We start from the raw sequence: 19,984 nt of genomic DNA, 5'->3' as shown, positions 1-19,984 counted from the left end.
CACTGAGGAATTGAACCCAGGGTTTCATGCATGCTAGGCTGGCACTCTATTGCTAAGCCACATTCTCAGTCCCAGACTTTTGCTTTGCTTTTGCTTTTTTTTTTTTTTTGCAATAGTGGAGCTTGAACTCAAGGCCTGGCAAGTGCTAAGCAGGCATTCTACCCTTGAATCATTCTGCCAACCTACTTTTTGTTGTTGTTGTTGTTGTGTTGTTTGTTTATTTGTTTCAGTACTGGGACTTGAACTCAGGGCTTCCAGCTCTCACTTGGCTTTTATACTCAAGGCTGGAGTTCTACCACCTGAGCCATGCCTCCACCTAATCAGATTTTTTTGTTTAAAAAACCATCTTTTTTCCCTGTCTTTTCTCCCATTGCCCCAAAGGAGGAAAAAGCAAGAATGCCCTGACAGCCAGGCAAGGCAATCACACGCCCCTCCTTACCTTGCTGGCCGCAGGTTGTGAAGACCAACACAGCCTGAACGCAGGCAAACAAGAGACCCAGGGCCAGCATCCAGCCCAAAGCCAAGCCTTGGCCCCAAGTCACACGCCTGGACTTTCTTTTCTTTTTTTCTTTTTCTTATTTTTTTGGGGGGGGGCGGGGGGTCTGGTCGTGGGGCCTGAACTCTGGGCCTGGGCGCTGTCCCTCAGCTCTTCAGCTCAAGGCTAGCACTCTACCACTTGAGCCACAGCGCCACTTCTGGCTTTTTTCTTTTGGCTTATGTGGTGCTGAGGAATCGAACCTAGGGCTTCAGGCATGCAAGGCAAGTGCTCTACCGCTGAGCCACCTTCCCAGCCCCCCTGTGCTTTCTTTTCTACACAACCCCCCTCTCGTTGTTTATGAATTAGCATTTTGTATGGGAGACCAAATCTCTGGTCTCAAGGGGGCACCGAGTCTCCCACAGTACTGCCTGGGGCAGGCGTGGTGTGGTCGGGGCTGGCTCGGGCTGGCCCACACACCTGCCTTGAGGCTTTCATCAGGGATCATCAGGATCAGGAAACGGCCTCGCTGGCCCCAGGGGAGAGACAGACAGGGCCCGGCCACGGGGTGGGGCTCTGGTTGTGTGTGGGCCAATCGAAGGGCAGGGCCTGCTCACAGGGCAGGGCCTGGTGGGTGGAGCCTGGTGTGGGGGTGGGGCTGGAGTAGAGACCGCTGGGCAGCACCTGTCTCCAGGGGCTCCTGCCGTTCCTACCTTGGTGCGGTTTCTCTGAGCCTGTTATCTGCTGGGTGTTGGAGCCCCTCTTCCCAGAGGAAGCCCCTGATTCACAAAAGAGCTTTCCTTACTCATGTCTACCTCTGGAAAACAAAAACAAAAACAAAAACCTGATACTGCAATTAAAAAGAAACGTAACAACAAAAATAAGTGTCTACTGATTGGACTTTGCAATCAATCGGATTTTATTAATCCTGAAATCTCCAGGTTGTTGTTCTGTTGTTCGGGCAAAGACTCAGGACACCAGCTTGAAGGCGTGGCCACAGACAGGGCCACTTGCTCTTCGAAGTCCCTGGTCTGAGTGCCGCCAGCAGACACAGTGAGCCCACATCACCAGCCCTGTCATCCCCTGCCCTCCTCCACGGGACCATACTAGGCTCTGTAGAACTTGGATGGCAGCAGGGGACCCCGAGGCCAACACAGCCTGCCACTCACCCCCACCACCCGACTACCAGGGCCTCCTGCTTCCTGGGTGAATTCTCTAGTAACAACACTCTCATTTAAACCACTCCAAGCACATCCTCCAAGCATGTAGAAAACCTAGACATTAGCAAAAAGCTAGAAGTGGTGCTGTGGTAGAGTGTCAACCTTGAGCAAAAAGGACAAGGTACAAGGCCCTGAATTCAAACCTGAGTTCTGACACACGCAAAGGAAGGAAGGAATGAAAGAAGGAAGGAATGAGAAAGAAAGGAAAAGAGGAATGAAGGAAGGAAGGGAGAAAAAAGAAAGAACGAAAGAAAGAAAGAAAGAAAGAAAGAAAGAAAGAAAGAAAGAAAGAAAGAAAGAAAGAAAGAAAGAAAGAAAGGAAGGAAGGAAGGAAGGAAGGAAAGAAAGAAAGAAAAGAAAGAAAAAGGGAGGGAAGGAGTGAAAGGGGGGTGGGTAAGGTTGTCGGGTCCTGGTAGCTCACGCTTGTAATCCTAGCTACTCAGGAAGCTGAGATCTGAGGATCACAGTTTAAAGCCAGCCTGGGCAGGAAAGTGTGTGAGACTCTTATCTCCAATTAATCACAGAAAAAGCTAGAAGTGGAGCTGTGGCTCAAGAGGTAGAATGCTCGCCTTGAGCAAAAGAAGCTTAGACCCTGAGATCAAGCCCTAGGACTGGAGAAAAAAAATAAAGAAAGAAAGAAAAGAAAGGAAAGAAAGAAAGAAAGAGATAAGAAAGAAATTGTGTACATAAGACCACAAATAACTACAGAGATGAATCTTCCAGGTGAGAATCATCCCTCAAAATCCAAAAAGGATAAAACAGCTCTATTGGTTGTTAAAATATTTGAAAGTTCAAACATGTAGGTTTATTTGTCAATCTTATATTTGGCTGCATAAAAGAAATTAGAAGCACTCAAGGCCAGCGCTCTACCACTTGAGCTCTACCACTTCTTGTTTTCTGGTAGCTAATTGGAAATAAGAGTCGCACAGACTTTTCTGCCCAGGCTGGCTTTGAACTGTGATCCTTAGATCTCAGCCTCTGGAGTAACTAGGATTACAAGTGTGAGCTACCTGTAATGCTTATTAGAAGCATTTTTGGGTGGTACATTGTTTTTAGACATTTTTGGAGGGATGAGACCATGAATTTCTTTGTAGGTAAGGTGAAAAACATGATGAAGATCAGAAAGAACCAAAAAGAACCTGGAGAACCAACCCATAGTAGATGCCAGCTGCCACCCTATCCCCTGGGCTGCTACATTCTGAGTGTTTCCGGGTCCCCTTCCCAGTTCTTTTTCCTAATTGCAGAAAATGGAGGGGAATCTGATCTGTCTGTTTCTATGGAGACATCTGTGATGCCACATTGCTCTCAGCATCCCATCAGAGGGGGGCTTTCGAAGTTGGCCCATACTGGCCTGGACCTGACCATAGGTCCAAGCCCAAGCTCTTCGTGCCCTGGACAGTCTGAGCCAGACCACAGAGCACACCTTGGGAGTGAGGGCCTGCCCGGAGCAGTCCGCTGACAAAAGGACCACGCTCTGTCTTTCTGTCCTTCCTTCGCCATGCTGCCGAAGAAGGGCAGCCTCGCGGAGAAGCGTAGTTTGTCCCTCCACCCCATCGCCAAGGGCATGAGGGTCCTCCAGAGCGTGGCCACTCGTGACTCACACAACCCCGAGAGGAAGCGGCGGGGCACCCGGGACAGGCTGACCCGCGTCAGCCGCTGCTACTCCAAGATGGTAGGGGCCCCGGAGAGGAGCCACCCCGTGAGCCTGGGACGGTGGGGAGCTGCCCCTCGGCCCCGGCCAGCTGCACAGAAGTTTGGTGTGGGCTGCCACAGGCAGATGGACGGAGGCAAGCCTGAATCCTGAGCTCCCAGACATCCCTGGGAGCAGCCGGGCAGGGCTGACCTCTCCTCAGCCAGCCTGCATCCTGGGGTCTCTGGCTGGAAGCGGAAGATGTCTTTAGGCGTGACTTGGAAGGGAGGGTGAAGGGAAGGCCAGTCTTCCTGCGCTGGGGGAGAGGGGTGTGTGCTGAGATGGTGGTCGCAGATGCGGGGCCCTCGGGGAGGCCCCAAAGGCCAATGGAACAAGGGGTGTTTGCTCAGGTCTGAGTGAGCCTTGCAGGGCCTCTCAGCCTGCAGGTTGCAGGGGGGAGCAGGAAGGGGGGCCAGCCAGTTGCCTTCTCTCGGTGATGGTGGCCTCATTCCTCCCCTCGCTCCCCCCCGCCATGGGTTCAAGGACATTCCCAGCCCTACCGGCTTCATATCCAAAATGGAGGACCTGAGGAGAATGTTCCTCATGCGGCCCGGATGCCCCCAGTTCAGTACCAGAGCCACATCCATGACGCACTTGGGTAAGAGTCACGCCAGAGCCAGCAGCCTTCAGCCCGGCCCGGCTTTCCAGGGAGCTGCAGCAGCTGCTCCCCCACAGGGCAGAGTGGGAGCAGCAGCCACTGGAAAGGAGGGGGGCTGGTGGAACAGCCTCCCGAGTTACTGTTACCATTCCCTGCCACCCTTGCTCCCCGCCAGCCCAGTAGTGCAGGAGAAGGGAGATGGTGGGAGTTACTAGAAGCTTCAGGAAAGAGGCCCTTAAGGCCTACAGTGGTCTGGTAGGAAAAAACACCCATTAGGAGACCTGGAAGCCATGCATCTAGCCCTCCTGGTCCTGATGCAGCCGCCAAGGCTCAGAGAAGGCACAGCTTCCTGTCTCCTAGGGACATGGCCCCGTCCCAACTCCCTGCTCCCTGCCCCGACCCTGAGTCCAGGCCCCGTCATGTGTTATGGGAGGAGGAGACCCCCACCACACCCTAGGGGACAAGGCTCATGGTGTCCTCACAGAAAGGAGTCTGGGGACCCATCAAGGTCGAAGGGATGGCCCAATAAGGGCACTCCCCACCAGACCTGGGTGTGCGTGCCCTGGAGAGGTGCACTGGGACGGGATAATGGAGGATTTAAGGTGAAAGTGGGTTGGGGAGAACTCACCTGAAGGACAAGGGTCTGCCTGCGTCCTGGACACCTGAGCATTCAGTCATTCTGGCTGCTCCCTTGTTGCCATGATCATTGGAGTCCCAGGGTACCACATCCAGCCAGTTTACTAAATCTGAGGCATGGTTATAAAGATGTGTGTTTTCCTCCTGCATCCTTTTAAACAAAGGATGGGCCTCATGAGTCATTCCTTTAAGTCAGGTGGCCTTCCTAAAGATGAGTATTTTTTCCCTAAATACTTCATGCCAGTCCTGGAGCTTGAACTCGGGGGCTTGGGTGCTGTCCCTTGGCTTTTTTTTTGGTCAAGGCTGGTACTCTACCACTTGAGCCATAGCTCAGCCCTTTGCTGGTTAGTTGGAGATAGGAGTCTCAGGGACTTTTCCTCCCTGGGCTGGCTTTCACACTGCAGTCCTCAAACCTCAGCCTCCCAAGTAGCTAGAATTACAGGTGTGAGCCACCAGCCTTCCGAACACTTCTTGATCGAAGGAGTCATTTTACTAAGTGCTTCTCCCCAGGACAAACGTCTTTCTTGTGTACCCTCCCTGGGTTTCTGGCGTGTAGTATTTGCTTGAGCCAGCAGGCAAGGTCAGAGGGAGGAGAATGCTGCTTTTGTAACTGTTTTTGCAGCTCAGTGAGGGAGAGTAGAGCTTAAAGCATGGGAAATAGAGCTTGTGCTTCAATCACGCTACTGACGGATACACCGTTCACCTGTGTTCCAGGCCTGGGCCCAGGCCCCACTGTCCTGATGAGAGGCTGTGGCCCTAGGGATTGATGGTACCCTGGCTGAGGGTCTGTGTCTCTTGGAGCTGAGGGGTCTGGCAGGGTGCTGGCTGTGGATCTGTGTCCATCACATTCTATCCACTGGATGCTGACATTGCCCTGTGCAGCTGACACATAGTGGTAGCAGGAGGTTGGAACTCCTGCTTTGATTTAGGCCATTTCTGAATACATCCTTGGACCGTGGGCCGTATAGACCTACCTATGTCTTCTGAGTAGTTTGGGTTATAGTTATGAACACCATGCCCAACTTGTTGAGATGGAGTCTCACTCACTTTTTCCCCAAGGTAGGCCTGGAAAACTGAGATCCTCCTAATCTCTACCTCTTGAGTAGTTGGGATGACTGGGGTACAACACTATGCCCCACCCTGCTTGAAGTTAAAAGATCACTGACACCACAGTCCCTGCCCTGGAGCTCCTGGGGCGGCGAGACCACGCCAGTCACAAGTGGCACCCTGTACCCGCAGGCTCGGACAGCATGGTCACCCTGCCCATGGTCATGAGCGTCAGCTCTCCAAACTGGAGGGTGGCTGAGGAACCTCTCTTGGACAGACAGGGCTCCACCACGAATGAGGATGGTGAGGAGACCCCGGGGCCCTGGCTGGAGGCTCACTTCCCCAGGGACACCTGTCCTGTCCTGCCCCCCAGCACCTGGGCCACCCAGACGCTGCTGTGGAGCACGGCTGTGCAGCATGGCTCTGCCCTTGCTGAGCCGTCCCTTGTGGCGGGAGGGTCTGTCCCTTCCGGAGGCTCTGAGGAGACTCCCAGAGGGACCCACCAAGCGCTCGCACGGACAACGACTTCCACCAACGTGGCTCCACTGTCTCAAGTGGAGGAAACCCAGGGCCTGTGGGCTCTGTGCTTCCCTCAGGCTGGGGGAAGTGGAGGTCCTGCCCCTTCAAATCGAGACAGAACGCTGAGGCCTGGGAGTGGGTGGACCACAGGAACACAGGGCAGCCCTCGCACTGACTCCCGGGTTTTGGTTCCTTTGTCCTGGGAATCTGGATGAACACCGTACTGCCCGTGCCACTGTGTGTCCTCTGGGCCTGGTGTGGACAGGTGTGGTCACCCCGGAGCAGCTCCCTCTCTCCCCCATGTGGCCGCCTGTAGGCTAGGATGTTTGGATGGTGGGATGAAGGCAGGGTTAAGAGACAGATGGTAGCTGTGGACACCCATGGGTCTCAGGGAGGCAGGAAGAGTGGGCATCTCTGCAAACAAGACCAGGAGGGCCGACGGCCTGCTGACCTCTGCCTCCTGACAGGGTACTCCCTCAAGTTCAGCAAGAGCGCCTGCGAGTTCAGCTACCTGCGGAAGGACACCTTGAGCTCCAGCCTGAGTTCCATCCCCACGGGCTTCCTGGTCACTCCCGAACGGAGGATGCCCTGGTACATCTCTGTCATCCATGATAAGGTACCTGCCACGGCTCTGCACCCTGCCGACCCGCAGGCTGCTGGGCAGCCAGGCCCGGATGTGGCCTAAGTTCACCCCCAGATCCCTACTTGGGCTGCCATGAACCAGAAGTCTGACCAGTCTCTCTGTCTCCATTTGTCTCCATTCCAGAGGGTGGCAGTTAAAGCTGGCATAGACTTGACTGGCAATCACTCTATTACCTGTTGACCCAGAAATTCCCACTTTAGATCGTGTATTCTAAGTAATAGAAATAATAATTTTCAACTTGGCATGCAGTGGTTCGTGTGTGAGACAACCTCTGATGTTAGCCTTTCATTTTTTTTAAATCCATGTTGTGAGAGACTGGATTATATCTACTTGTCGTACAATTCTTCTTTTTCTAAATTCTTAGGCTGGATATTTATGTCATTGATTTGTTCCATTCTCTCCTCATAGGTGTATCTCAAGGTTATAAGTTTGACTTTAACTACAGCATTAGCCATATCCTGCAGGTTTTGATACACACAAATGTCTGATGTCATTCAGTTCTAAATGGGTCTTCACTTCCTGTGTGATTTCTTCTTTGATCTGTGAGCCATATTGAGGGTTATCACTTTATGTGCACACCCCTTCTAGAATATTCTGCTGGGGACCATTCCCCCATGTGTCTGGAGAATTCCTTTTCAACATTCTTCCGAGTTCAGAGACTGTTTGATTTCAGCCCCTGTTTGCTTGAAGTTGTTACTTTGTCTTCAATTCTGAAACATTAGGGGAGTTGAGGTTTTGAGGAAGGAAGGTTGAATGAGCTTCCTGACAAATCTCCAGAACCCCAAAGATCTTGGAGGGGGCTGCTGCTTAACTGTGAGGGCAGAATAGAAGCCTAGCACTGTACCGTGGTGGGGGTGGGCAGGAGCCAGGCCGGGGCAGGGGGACCAAATACGTCCTGGATAGGATTTAGTGTCTGCTGTCAGACCGGGGTGGCACTAAGGGGCTAAGTATTTCGGCCTTGGGTTTGGGTGAGGAGGGTGTTCCGGGCAGTAGATCTACCCTGCCTGGAATCTGGGGCTCCACCAGGGCTGGGGGATGGTATGCTGGGAAGAAGGCCGGGAAGGGGGCTGCAAAAGCTCAAGCATCGCCGGGCTGGTGGCCAGGGCGTCCCCTGTTTTTCTGCCAGGATCACTCTCTACTTATGATGGGGGAAGAAATCCAGCGACTCGCTGAGCTGGAGGCACAGGTACAGAAGAAAGACCAGGAGATCCTGGTGCTCCGGAAGGAGAAAGAGGTCCTGAAGAAGCAGCTGGCCTCCCTCCTGAGAAGCAAGAGCCAGGAGCCATCCGTGGCCTCTACCAGGAGGGTGAGCCAGTGCCTGTGGGCAGGGCGGGGCTCTAAGACCCCCATGAGCTGTGGGCTCTGCTTCCAAAGGGCCCAGCCCGCTGGAGGCCCACATAAAGGAAGGGCAGAGCTCACCTCTGAAGTCAGAGATAGGGGGACGGCCAGCCTGCAGGTGGACTGGAAGTGGAGACAGAGTGCCACCCACCCTGAGGTCCAGGTGGAGGCCAGTCTTGGTAGGACCCAGGGTGGGTCCCCTCATCATTCCCAACACTTGACTTCTTTCCCCAGAGGATGCAACTTGGACTTGTGCCAGGCTGACATGAGGGGCAGGGAGAGAGGGGGTCAGGTGGAGACTCAAGAATGTGGGGCAATGCATGGAAGCTGCCCAGACCTGGGCCACTGGGTGGAGACGTGTGTGTGTGTGTGTGTGTGTGTGTGTGTGTGTGTGTGTGCGTGCGCGCGTGCGCGCGTGGCTGGGCTCTCTCAACTCCTACAAACAAGGGCACACCTCACCACCAGGCTGCTTGCTCAGGACCTGCTCTCAGGAGGTCCAGGGCCCTGCTGCCCCACAGGGCTGCCCACCCGCAGCCCCCGGCCCGGCCCTGCAGTCCCCCACACACCCGGAGGACTTTGGGGGGGCATCATACAGAGTGTCCTGCGGAGTGGGCATCACCAGGTGGGGTGTCTCTCGGGAGTGGGCATCACATGAGGTGTCCCACAGGAGTTGTCCCTGGGGCAGCTGAACGTCCTGAAGAACATCTACAAGGATGAGGAGGAGATGCAGCTCTGGATTCAGGTGCGGAACTGGCTTTGGTCCCAGCATCTCCCGGGGCAGTGCCAGGAGCTAGGGTCCCCAACCTGCAGTCCTGCTGGGGCCGGCCCTCCCCAGGTATAGGGTGAGGCGGTGGGGGTCAGACCAGCCCTCGGAGGGCACGGGTGAGGTGCAGTGTGCCGATGGCAGGAGGGACACGGTGGGGGGGGGCTGCTTGGGTCTGAGTTGGTGGCCCCTCTCCTGTCCTGGGGGGACCCACCTCCCTGTCCGCCCCTCCCCCTTCCCCATCCCTCAGATGCAAGAGGCGCAGGCCATGATGGAGCCCACCAGGGAGCAGCAGCTGGAGCTAGGGAGAGTGGAGGAGGAGAAGGACCTGGAGGCCGCAGCCAAAGCTCCAGCGAAGGGCAGCATGGGTGCCACTGAGGAGAGAGCAGGGGACACGGGGAGGACGGAGGAGGAGGAGCAGCAGGAGCACCAGGAGGAAGAGGAAGAGGAGGAAGAGGAGGAGGAGGAGGATCGGGATGGGTGGGAACTGCCCGAGGAGGACGAGCATCCAGTCAAGAAGCTGTACTCGCTGACTGACTCCTTCGAGGAGGAGCTGCTGGCCCAGCTGGAGGAGTACGAGCGCATGCTCCTGGACTTCCAGAACGAGCTGGAGCTCACCAGGACGCGGCACTCCCTCGCCGTAGGTGGGGGCCAGGCCCTGCTCGCCCTTCTCTGCTGGGGGGGGGGTCGGGGAGGGGCTGAGCGAGTCCTTCTCTCTGGGCCTGGGGGACGGGGGGGGGCTGGGGTCACACCTGGCTCTCATCCCTCGCTCCCCCCACCTCTGCAGGAGCCATCACATCCCTACACCGACAAATAGATTTCCAGGAATCCCAGCTGCGCAAGGTCAACATGGAGAACGAGATGCTGAAGCGAGAGCTCCGGGAGCGGAAGCAGCAGCTGCAGGCCATGTCTGACAAGGTGATCTGAGCTGGCTGGCCTTGCTCCCCCAGCCCGCAGCCCCTCGCAGAGGCCTGGCCTGGCCCGGCTGGCCCGGCCTAGGGCTGGGGCCTCACGTTCAGTCTCTGAGCACCTGGCCCAGAGCTCCACAGCTGATGGTGGTGGAGACAGAGCCAGGATTCCAACTCCTCAGGCCCCGAGTGTGAGTGTCTGTTTTCTATATCATGATGCCCAAACATCTGGAGCAGAGGCCCAGCCTTGCTTCGAGGGTGCGAATCCACCCCGCCAACTCTTGTTCTGGGAAGTACTTTCACGTTCTTTGTTTTTTTTTTTTTTAATCTGAAGGAGTCATGATGCCTATCACAGAAGCAAATAGGTTCATGTGTTTGTTTTTCTTTTTCTCCTTTATCTTTGTTCCAAAGCAACCACGTTCAACATTTCTAGCACAGTCTTTAGAAAACCCCTGTATCTTACATGGGTGCTGGTAGCCAAAGCCAATCTGGTAGACAAGTCTGTGAGACTCTTATCACCAATGAACCAGAAAAATTAACAAAAAACAAAAAAAACAAAAAACCATGAAGGTATGGCTCAAGTGGTCAAGTCCCAGCCTTGAGTGGTAAAGCTGAGTAAAGAGTCTGAGGCCCTGAGCTCAAACCCCAACACACACACACACACACACACACACACACACACACACACACACACACACACACACACACACACACACACTTTCTGTATTGAGAAAGCGTGGTTATAACACCATTACAGGATTCTCTCTGTCATAACCCAATGCTCTCCTCTTCACCCTGCTGCCCCCCACAGGACACGCCCTTCAGCCTCCCACCCCCTCACTTCACACACCCACCCACGGTGGGGACCCAGGCACCCGAGCTTTGTCCCCTCACATGGCCTGTTCCGGCCGGCTGGGAGAGCCTGACTTTGTTCCAGGTGATCCGAGGCCTCTCAGGGCTGGGCCTGCCGAATGAGCTGCATGTTCATCTGCTGCAGGAGCACGTGGTGGCAATTTGGAAACTTGTCTCTAGCTCTGGAACAATTTATTTTTGTTCTCTCCTCTTCTCCCCTCCCCATCCCATCCCTCCCCTCTTTTTTTTTCTTGTGCTGGTACTGGGGCTTGAACTCAGTTTTTTTCTGCTCATGGTTGGCCCTCTACCACTTGAGCCATGCTTCTACTTCTGGCTCATTTGCTAGTTAATTAGAGATAAAAGCCTCATGGATTTGTCTGCATGGGTTGGCTTCAAACTGTGATCTCAGCCTCCTGAGTAGCTAGGATTTCAGGTGTGAGCCTGGACTATTTTCTTCCCACTCCTGGGGCTTGAACTCAGGGCCTGGACACTGTTCCTCAATGTCTCTGCACTCAAGGCTAGCGCTCTACCACCTGAGTCACAGCGCCACTTCTGGCTTTTCTGTGTATGTGGTACTGAGGAATGGAACCCATGGCTTCATGCATGCAAGGCAAGCACTCTACCACTAGGCCACCTTCGCAGCCCCAGTCCGGAATCTTCTGTGATTTCATTATGCAGCCGGGGCCGCGGCCCTCCTCCTTTCAGCCTCCCGAGTGCTGGGACCTCCGCACAGCTGTGGGTCTGCCCCTTACACTTGCACCCTACACACTCCCTTCCAGTGTGTCTTGCTTCCTGTCATTCACGAGGGACACTCGCTCCAGGGCAGAGCTGCCCGGAGGCTTGGGTGCACAGGTGACCGCAGAGTGCTCCGTGGAGAAGCCGTGTCCCCCAGAGGACGGATGTGAGCCGTCCAGGTCTTCCTGTCAGTTTGGCTGATCCCTCAGGGAAGCCAGGAAATGGAGGGATGTCTGCCTGCAGACACAGGCCACGCTTGCAAGTGCTCGGGCCTGGTTGAGAGAGGCTGGGAGTTACACATGCTCTGCCTGGGCTTGGGGAGGGGTCCTGCAGGCCTAAGGCTCCCCACTGGGCTCAAACTCAGTAGCACCACATGAAACACAAAGTTGGGTCTCTTCCAGGCAGCCCCGGGGCATGTTCCTGGTGCACAAGGTCCAGGGAAAGTCTAGGGCTCTTCAATGTCCAGACTTTTTTTTTTTTTTTTTTGGGGGGGTCCGGTCATGGGGCCTGAACTCTGGGCCTGGGCGCTGTCCCTCAGCTCTTCAGCTCAAGGCTAGTGCTCTACCACTCGAGCCACAGCACCACTTCCGGCTTTTTTCTTTTTTTGCTTATGTGGTGCTGAGGAATCGAACTCAGGGCCTCGTGCATGCAAGGCAAGCGCTCTACCACTGAGCCACCTTCCCAGCCCCCAATGTCCAGACTTCTGAGTCGGGCCCTGCCACTTTCTGAGACTTCCAGGAACGGGAGTGTGAAGCGAGCCGGCGGCTGAGGACTCCTTTGCTTTGATCCACAGCGTCCGATACCCCAGGCTCCCACCCCACCTTCTGTGTTCCCAGGTTCCTCTCCACAGACTCCCCACCTTTCCCCCTTGGGGGCAGGCAGGCTGCTTCGTGTGTTCTCTGACCCTCCGTCTGCCTTCCAGTTCTCCAATCTCCGGGAGGAAAAGAAGCACCAGGAGATGATGGGCCTTATCGAGAGGGAAAACCTCATCCTCCGGCAGGTGACCGCCAGGGGGTGCTGGGGTGGCAGGTCCTGGCTGTGCGTCAGGATGCTGAGACACACAGGTGGAGCTGAAGCCTCTCAGCAGCTGAGTCCCGACCTCTTATCCAGACCCGCCTCGCTGAGCTGGGTTCAGAGAACACCGGGGAAACGCAGTGGGGCCCCCGAAGGAGCGGTTCCAGCCACGTGGCCACTTTTCTTCATCTGGCTCTCCCCAGAACATCTCGAACTTGGAGAAGGACGTGGTGGAGCGAGACATCACCATCTCCCAGCTGGACGCCAAGGTGGCCGAGCTGCAGGCCCAGGTGGACCAGTGTCAGAACCACCTGCAGCGGAGAAAGCAGCTGCAGGAAGACCTGCAGATGAGGAATGAGATGACCCAGCAGGCAGAGCAGCAAGCCCGCGTGGCCCTGGAGAGCGCCCAGTCCAGGGTAGGCCCGGCCCGGCCGGCTGAGGGCCTCGGCCTGTGACTGGCAGGCATACTCATCCGGTTAGGCTGTGCACGAGCCAGCTGGCTCTAGCAGGCAGAGGCTTCTGGCTTCTACGGCCTGGGGTCTGAGTCAGCACCCGACATGGAGTTGACCCTCAAGACATGTGGAGGTTATCCGCTTTCACGCATGGTAGTTCACACCTGTAATTCCAGCTACTCAGGAGGTTAGAGATCAGCAGGATGGGAGTCGTAGGCCAGCTGGGGCAAAACGTTAGCGCGACCCCCATTTCAATCAATACTCTATGCATGATGGTGCTTGCCTAAGGTTCCACACCTGTGGGAGAACACAGGCAGGAGGATCTTGGTCAAGACTAGCACAGGGCAAAATTAATGATAGTAGTAGCAGCAGCAGTAGCCGTAGTAGCAGTAGTAGTAAAGCAACCTAAGCAAAAGGGGCTGGAGGTAGAGCTCAAAGCCCCTGTCTAGAAAGCACCAAGCCTTTAGTTCAAACCCAATAGAAGAAAGAAAGGAAGAAAAGGAAGGAAGGAAGGGAAGGAAGGAAGGAAGGAAGGAAGGAAAGAAAGGAAGAAAGAAAGAAAGAGGAAGGGAAGGAAGGAAGGAAGAAAGAAAGAAAGAAAGAGAAAGAAAGACAGAAAGAAAGACAGACAGACAGACAGAAAGAAAGAGGAATAAAAGGAAGCCAGGCAGGCAGGAAGGCAGGCAGGCAGGAAGGCAGGCAGGAAGGCAGGCAGGAAGGCAGGAAGGAAGGAAGGAAGGAAGGCAGGGAGGGAGGGAGGAAGGGAAGGAGGGAAGGAGAGAGGGAGGGAGGGAGGGAGGGAGAACCAAGGAAGGGGAAGGAAGGAAGAAGGAAGGGGAAGAGGAAAAAAGGAAGGAAGGAAGGAAGGAAGAAAGAGGAAGGGAAGGAAGGAAGGAAGGAAGAAAGGAAGAAAGAAAGAAAGAGAAAGAAAGAAAGAAAGACAGAAAGAAAGAAAGAGGAATAAAAGGAAGCCAGGCAGGCAGGCAGGCAGGCAGGAAGGAAGGAAGGAAGGAAGGAAGGAAGGAAAGGCAGGCAGGCAGGCAGGCAGGCAGGAAGGAAGGAAGGAAGGAAGGAAGGAAGGAAGGAAAGATGGTGGAGGGAATCTTCCTTGTTAATTTATGGAGGAAGTAGATCTTGGGTGGAACTGTCCTCTTCCTTGTTAGTTTATGGAGGAAGTGGGTCTTGGGTGGAACTGTCAGGGGGCAAAAGGCCAGGGAGGCGAGAGGCAGCGTGGAGGGGGAAGGAAAGCAGCAGTGGTCTGTGGTGAGCAGGGCACAAGACGTCATTTCACCCCGAACACAGTGGCGGGTGGATGGTTTTTTTTTTCTGATTGTTATTTTGTCGGGTATGACAGGTACAATGCTTCTTGGGCAGTATCACCCCTTCCCCCATCCCCCCCTCTACCCCTCCACATTACATGGCATCTATTTTACATAGTGTATATTGATGCAGTCACTGCGATCGCTCACCCTTTGTCCCTCTTGTCCCGTCCCCCTTCGCCCACCCCTTGCAAAAGAAAAAAATGTGTTTCCCTGTCTTGGAATTTATTTGTGGTATTTGGATACCTCCCTGCCGAATAACCCCCTTAGTCCGCTTGTTTGTGTGTAAACGCATAGACTCCCCACATAATTTATCATGCCCAGTGTATTTCAGATCTAGCTTCCACATGAGAGGGAACACGCGACGTTTGTCTCCTTTGGCTTGGTTTACCTCACTTAACATGGTGTGTTTTAGGTCCGCTCGTTTCTCTGAAAATGACCCAGTATTCTTTCTGATGTATGAGTAAAATTCCATCATGTGTAGGTACCACATTTCCCTGGCCCACTCATCTATTGCAGGGCATTTGGGCTGTTTCCACAACTGGCTATTGTGAATAGTGCAGCAATGAACATGGATGTGTAGGTGTCTTTACCATATCCTGGCTCATGATGTTCTGGGTAGATGCCCAGAAATGGTATGGCTGGGTGGTAGGGAAGTCCTATAGTGTTTTGAGGAACCTCCAGACTGCTGTCCAGAGTGGTTGTACTAGCTTAGGTTAGTGCAATAGGATTCCTTGTGCCCTACATCCCCATCAGCATTTGTTGATGTTGGTCAATCTAACTTGGATGAGATGGAATCTCAAGGTTGATTTGATTTTCATTACCTTTATAGCCAGGAGCATTTCCTCATGCGTCTATTTGCCATTCTTCTGAGAAGTCTCTTTAGCTTCTTTGCTATTGATTGGTTTATTAGTTGTATGGGGGGAGTTAATTTTTTGAGTTTCTGGTATATTTTGGATATTAGGTCCTTGTCAGATGTATTACTGGTAAAGATCTTTTCCCAGTCTGTTGGCTGTCTTTCTAGTTTAGTAACTATGTCCTTAATATGCAGAAACTTTTGTTTGATGTAATCCCATTTGTCAACTCTCTCTCCTATTTGCTGTGTTGCTGGGACTCTTTTCAAAATGTTCCTGCCTATTCCTATGAGTTCTGGTGTTTCTCCTACTCCATCTTGCAATAGTCTCAACATTTCAGGTCTGAACTTGAAGTCTTTGATCCATTTTGAGTTGATATTGGTGCATGGTGACAAACAGGGATCCAAGTTTAGTTTTCTACAAACAGATGTCCAGGTTTTCCAATAGCAATTATTGAAGAAGCTATCTTTTTCCCAATGTATGTTTTTGGCTCCCATATCAAATATTAGGTAGGTGTAAATATGTGAGTTTATTTCTGGGTCTTCTTGTCTGTTCTAGTGGTCTTTAGGCCTGTTTTTGTGCCAAGCTGTTTTTGTTATTGTAGTTTTGTAGTAAAGTTTGAGGTCTGGAACTGTGATACCACAAACATTGCTTTAAAAAAACAAACAAACCTAAAATTGCTTTGGAGCCAGGCGCAGGTGGCTCACACCTGTAATCCTAGCTCTGGAGGCTGAGATCTGAGGATCACAGTTCAAAGCCAGCCCAGGCAAGGAGAGTCCATGAGACTCTTATCTCCAGTTAACCAGCAGAAAACAAGAAGTGGCGCTGTGGCTCAAGTGGTAGATCTGAAGATCTGAGGGACAGTGCCCAGGCCCAGAGTTCAAGCCCCAAGACTGACCAAAAAAAAATTGCTTTGGCTACTCTAGGTTTTTGTTGTTCCATATGAGTTTTTGGATTGTTTTCTCTATCTCATTGTGATTTTGATGAGGATTGAGCTGAATTTGTAGATCATTTTTTGGCAGCATGGCCATTTTCATCATACTAATTCCATCCATTCTTGAGATATAAGATCTTGTTATCTGTAAATAGGAATAGTTTGACTTCTTCTTCTGCCTATGTGGAACCCTTTGTGTCTTTCTTTTGCTTTGTTATGGGGTGGATTGTTAATTCCCAGTTCCCAGGCAGGGGAAGGGAAGCAGGATGGATGACCCACCCCACCTGCCCAGCCTGCAGGCCGGCCCAGCCCCTGAGGTGGTGCTGGGCCCTGTGGAGATGCTACGGCCACTCACCTGCAGGGCTTGCTCTTGGCCACCAGTGCTCGCACGGGCGGGCAGTGCCCTTGCTGGCCAGAGACTCAGTCCCAAGCTGAAACTCAGTTCCCAGCCACGACTGGTTTAGGATTCAGAGAAAGCTGAGAACAAAGTCACAAGCATGTGGCTGTTGACATATTGTCTTCCCCTTCCATCAGCCTAACCCGGTTCTGTCCTCATTCAGGCTTGGGCTCTTGATTGGCTGAGACCAGGACACTAAAGCCCCACGCCTGGCATTTTTATTATTTATTATTATTATTATTATTGCCAGAACTAGGACTTGAACTCAGGGTGGGAGGGGTGTCCCTTAGCTTATTCATTCAAGGTTGGTGTTTTACTACTTGGGCCATTTATGGCTTTTTTGGTTGTTAATTGGAGATAAGAGTCACATGGACTTTTCTACCCAGGCTGGGTTCCAACTACAATTCTCAGATCTCAGCCTCTTGAGTAACTAGGATTATCGGCGTAAGCCACTGGAGCCTGGCTAGAATTTTTTTGTCAGTCATGGGGCTTGAACTCAGGGCTTGGGTGCTGTCCCTTTGTGCTTTTTCGCTCAAGGCTAGAGTTCTGCCTCTCGGAACCACAGTTCCAGTTCCAGTTTTTGAGTGATTAATTGGAGATAAAAGTCTCACATGGACTTTTCTGCCCAGGCTGGTTTTGAACCACAATCCTCAGATCTCAGCCCCTGAGTATTACAGGTGTGAGCCACTGCACCTGACTAAAAGACTTTTTTCTTTTCTTTTGGCTTGTCTGGGGTGTGAGCTCAGGGCACGCGCACTATCCTCACACTTCTTTTGTTCAAGGCCAGTACTGTATGAAGTAAACTGGATTTTTAAGTGCCAGTGAGCTCACACTCGCTGTCACACTGGCTTTCTGGAGAGTGGCCTGAGGGCCGAGCACGCTTCTCGAAATTCCTGTGGGGACAAAAGGGTGCCCTTGGCATTGTGAGCAGCTTTGTAATATATTTAGTTTTAACCTTTCCCCACCGTGGGTGTCCTAAGAGTTTGAATTCAGGGTCTGGTGTTTGCTAGGCAAATGCTCTACTAATTGAGCCACACCTCCAGCCCTCTTTTTAGCCTCCCACCGACCCAATAAGGTCTTAGGTTTTGCCAGGGCGAGCTTCCTACCCATGCTTCTGGGTAGCTGGGATCCCAGTTGTGTGCCCCCATGCTTGGCTTATTGATTTGAGATGAGATCTTGCTGATGTTTTTCTCCAGCTGTCCTTGAACCTCTAACCTCTATCCTCCCAATCACCTCCTGGGTAGCTGAGATTCCAGGCAGGAGCCATCACACCCAGCTATAATTTTATTTCTTATGTTTATGGTGTGGCAGATAGATTCCAGGGCCTGGTGCACACTAAGCACACACTCTGCCACTGAGCTACATCACATATGTGTATGTGTGTGTATATGTATGTATGCAGATTCTATTTTTCCAGTTCTAAGAACAACAAATGACACTTAGTGTGGTAACGCATTAGTCGCTTTGGCCTGGCCCAGCAGCTGTGTCCCCCTTTGCTTGCAGCTGGAGAGACTCCGGAATAAGGTCATCCAGGCTGCCTTCAGTGCCAGTGGGACCAAGACAACCACAGAGATCTCTGACAACTCCATCCTGGAAACCCTGCAGGTGCGCCTTGCTTCTGGCTGCCTCTGTGTCCTCAGCCCCACCTACAGTTGGGGGCTGGGGGGTGGTAAGGGGGCGGGAGGCCTGGGATGGATTCAGAGAATGCGGCCCTCGCTCCTGGTTGTGTGTCCTGTACAGTGTGCTCTCGAACCCTTCCCCACCCCAAGGATGGCCATGGCATAGAGGAAAAAAGCCTTGGCCACCCTCAGCCTCTCTCCCGCACAGTGGGGCCAGCAGTTGCTGCGGGGAAGGGGCAAGGTGCCTGGCTGGAGGAGGTTCTCTGCGCCCACTGGCCTCTGCTGGGCCAGGATTGTGGCGCACACATCCTGCCCGGCTCTTCACTGACAGCAGAGACGCCAGCAGGCGCCGCCCCACAGGCTCCTCACTGCTCCACTTGCCCATCTCACCCTGCTGGGGAGGCGGCTTCCTGGGGACCCAGAGGGGGCCCAGAGGCCTGGAGGATGGATGACCAGTACACGCTGGCACTGCCCTGGGAGCCCCGCACACTGGCTGCCCGCGAGGGTGGGCCTGGTGATTGTCCCCTGCAGAGCAGGACCCCGGACCTGTTCCTGCTGGTTGGAAGATAGGGGGTGGGGGGAGGTGCAGCCAAGAAGAAGCCTGCTGTCGGTGGCAAAGACCCGAAGGAGCAGCTGGGCAGAAGGAGGGGACAATGACCCTGCCCAGGGTGGAAGGGAGGATGGCGTCTTGGTCTGGAGGAATCCCACTCGCCTCATAATCCTAAGGGGATGGATGGAGAGGTGGCTTCGGTGTTGGCTTCAGGGGTGGGGTCATCCAGGGGTGAGGTCATCCAGGTGCATGGTCTCCTCCCACCCCGCCACCCCAGACTAGGGAGCAGCTGTGGCCAGGGAGCATCTATGCCACAGGGATAGGAAGGGAGCTTTATGGTAACAGTTTCTTGCACACCACTGCTGCAGAGCGGTTCTGGGGGCCGGGGGGCTTCCAAGTCCAGGTCGGGGTGGAGGAAGCCACTAAAGGCGACGTTTCTTGTCCAGAAAATCATCTCGGAAAGAAATGAGTACTACAACCAGCTGAAGCAGAAGGGAGTCAAGGTCCCACCGCTGCAGCAGTCCGACAGCACCCTGCCTACAAAGGTCAAGAAGGTTACTTCCAAATAGGCCTAGCTGGGACCCCAGCAGGAGGCTGGCCCAGCCTGGGACCCTAGGACCTGGGTTGCCCAGAGCATGCCAGGAACCAGCTGGGAAGCCACCTTGGGTGAAGCACTATCTGAGACAGAATTAAACCCTGGTGTTGCCTGTGGTCTTTCCTTCCCTGGTACCCACCCCCATCCCAGAGCTCCCTCACTGGGGGGCCACACACTGGCAGGGGCCCGGAGCTCCTTCCTGGAGCCACACCCAGCAGGGACACCTCCGGACTCCTACCTTGCAGGCCTGGGATGGGGTTCCTGTTGGCTTCCCAGCTAAGCCCACCCCTCTCCTGCCTCACCTCACCAGACTCTCTCTGTCTGTCTGTCTGTCTATCTGTCTGTCTGTCTGTCTGTCTGTCTCTGTCTCTGTCTCTCTCTCTTGCCAGGGCCTCACTGACTGGCCTACATTCTCACAATTTGTTTTTATTTTTTGTGGTTCTGGGGATGGAACTAGCTTTTCCAGGCAGACTGTCTATGGATCGTGCCATGCCTCAGGCCTGGGCCACGCTCAGGAGACGGTGGGGAGGGGGGTAGGAGGTGGGTGATGTGGGTGGGGTAGGGGTGGGCAGGGTGGGGAGGGAGTGGGTAGGATGGAGGGAGCCGGTGGGTGGAGGTGGGAGGTGGGTGATGGTGGTCAGGGTGGGGAGGGGGTGGGGGTGAGTGATGGTAGTTGGGGTGGGGGGGTGATAGTGGGCGGGTGGGGAGGGGGTGGGGGAAGATGGTGGGAGGTGGGTGACGGGGTGGGGTGGGGGGTGGGTGATGGTGGGTGGGATAGGGGTGAGAGTGGGCGGGGTGGGGAGGGGGTGGGGGAAGATGGTGGGAG

At 53.9% G+C, this 19,984-nt stretch overlaps 1 protein-coding gene across 1 annotated transcript; it reads left to right on the top strand.

The window, feature by feature from the left end:
- Nucleotides 1-3,193: 3,193 nt before the first annotated feature.
- Nucleotides 3,194-19,132, top strand: Ccdc27 (coiled-coil domain containing 27). The gene is made up of 12 exons (XM_042701994.1): nucleotides 3,194-3,367; nucleotides 3,869-3,983; nucleotides 5,859-5,969; nucleotides 6,653-6,801; nucleotides 7,955-8,134; nucleotides 8,834-8,908; nucleotides 9,180-9,573; nucleotides 9,717-9,847; nucleotides 12,347-12,424; nucleotides 12,642-12,854; nucleotides 17,898-17,999; nucleotides 19,010-19,132. The coding sequence occupies exons 1-12, from the start codon at nucleotides 3,194-3,196 to the stop codon at nucleotides 19,130-19,132; spliced, it is 1,845 nt and encodes a 614-aa protein (XP_042557928.1).
- Nucleotides 19,133-19,984: the final 852 nt, after the last annotated feature.

This window comes from Dipodomys spectabilis, unplaced genomic scaffold, assembly GCF_019054845.1.
Source record: "Dipodomys spectabilis isolate Male_0828 unplaced genomic scaffold, ASM1905484v1 ptg000299l, whole genome shotgun sequence".
NCBI lineage: Eukaryota > Metazoa > Chordata > Mammalia > Rodentia > Heteromyidae > Dipodomys > Dipodomys spectabilis.
Note: the sequence above shows the minus strand (reverse complement) of the source record. Positions and strands in the feature narration are given on the sequence as shown.

What these genes read in the sequence shown, in the direction of transcription:
- Ccdc27 (XM_042701994.1), top strand. Translation starts at nt 3,194, where the DNA reads ATGCTGCCGAAGAAGGGCAGCCTCGCGGAGAAGCGTAGTTTGTCCCTC. An exon ending in CCGTGGCCTCTACCAGGAGG is followed by an intron (nt 8,135 to 8,833) that starts GTGAGCCAGTGC and finishes GGTGTCCCACAG; the next exon opens with GAGTTGTCCCTGGGGCAGCT. An exon ending in GCGGCACTCCCTCGCCGTAG is followed by an intron (nt 9,574 to 9,716) that starts GTGGGGGCCAGG and finishes CCACCTCTGCAG; the next exon opens with GAGCCATCACATCCCTACAC.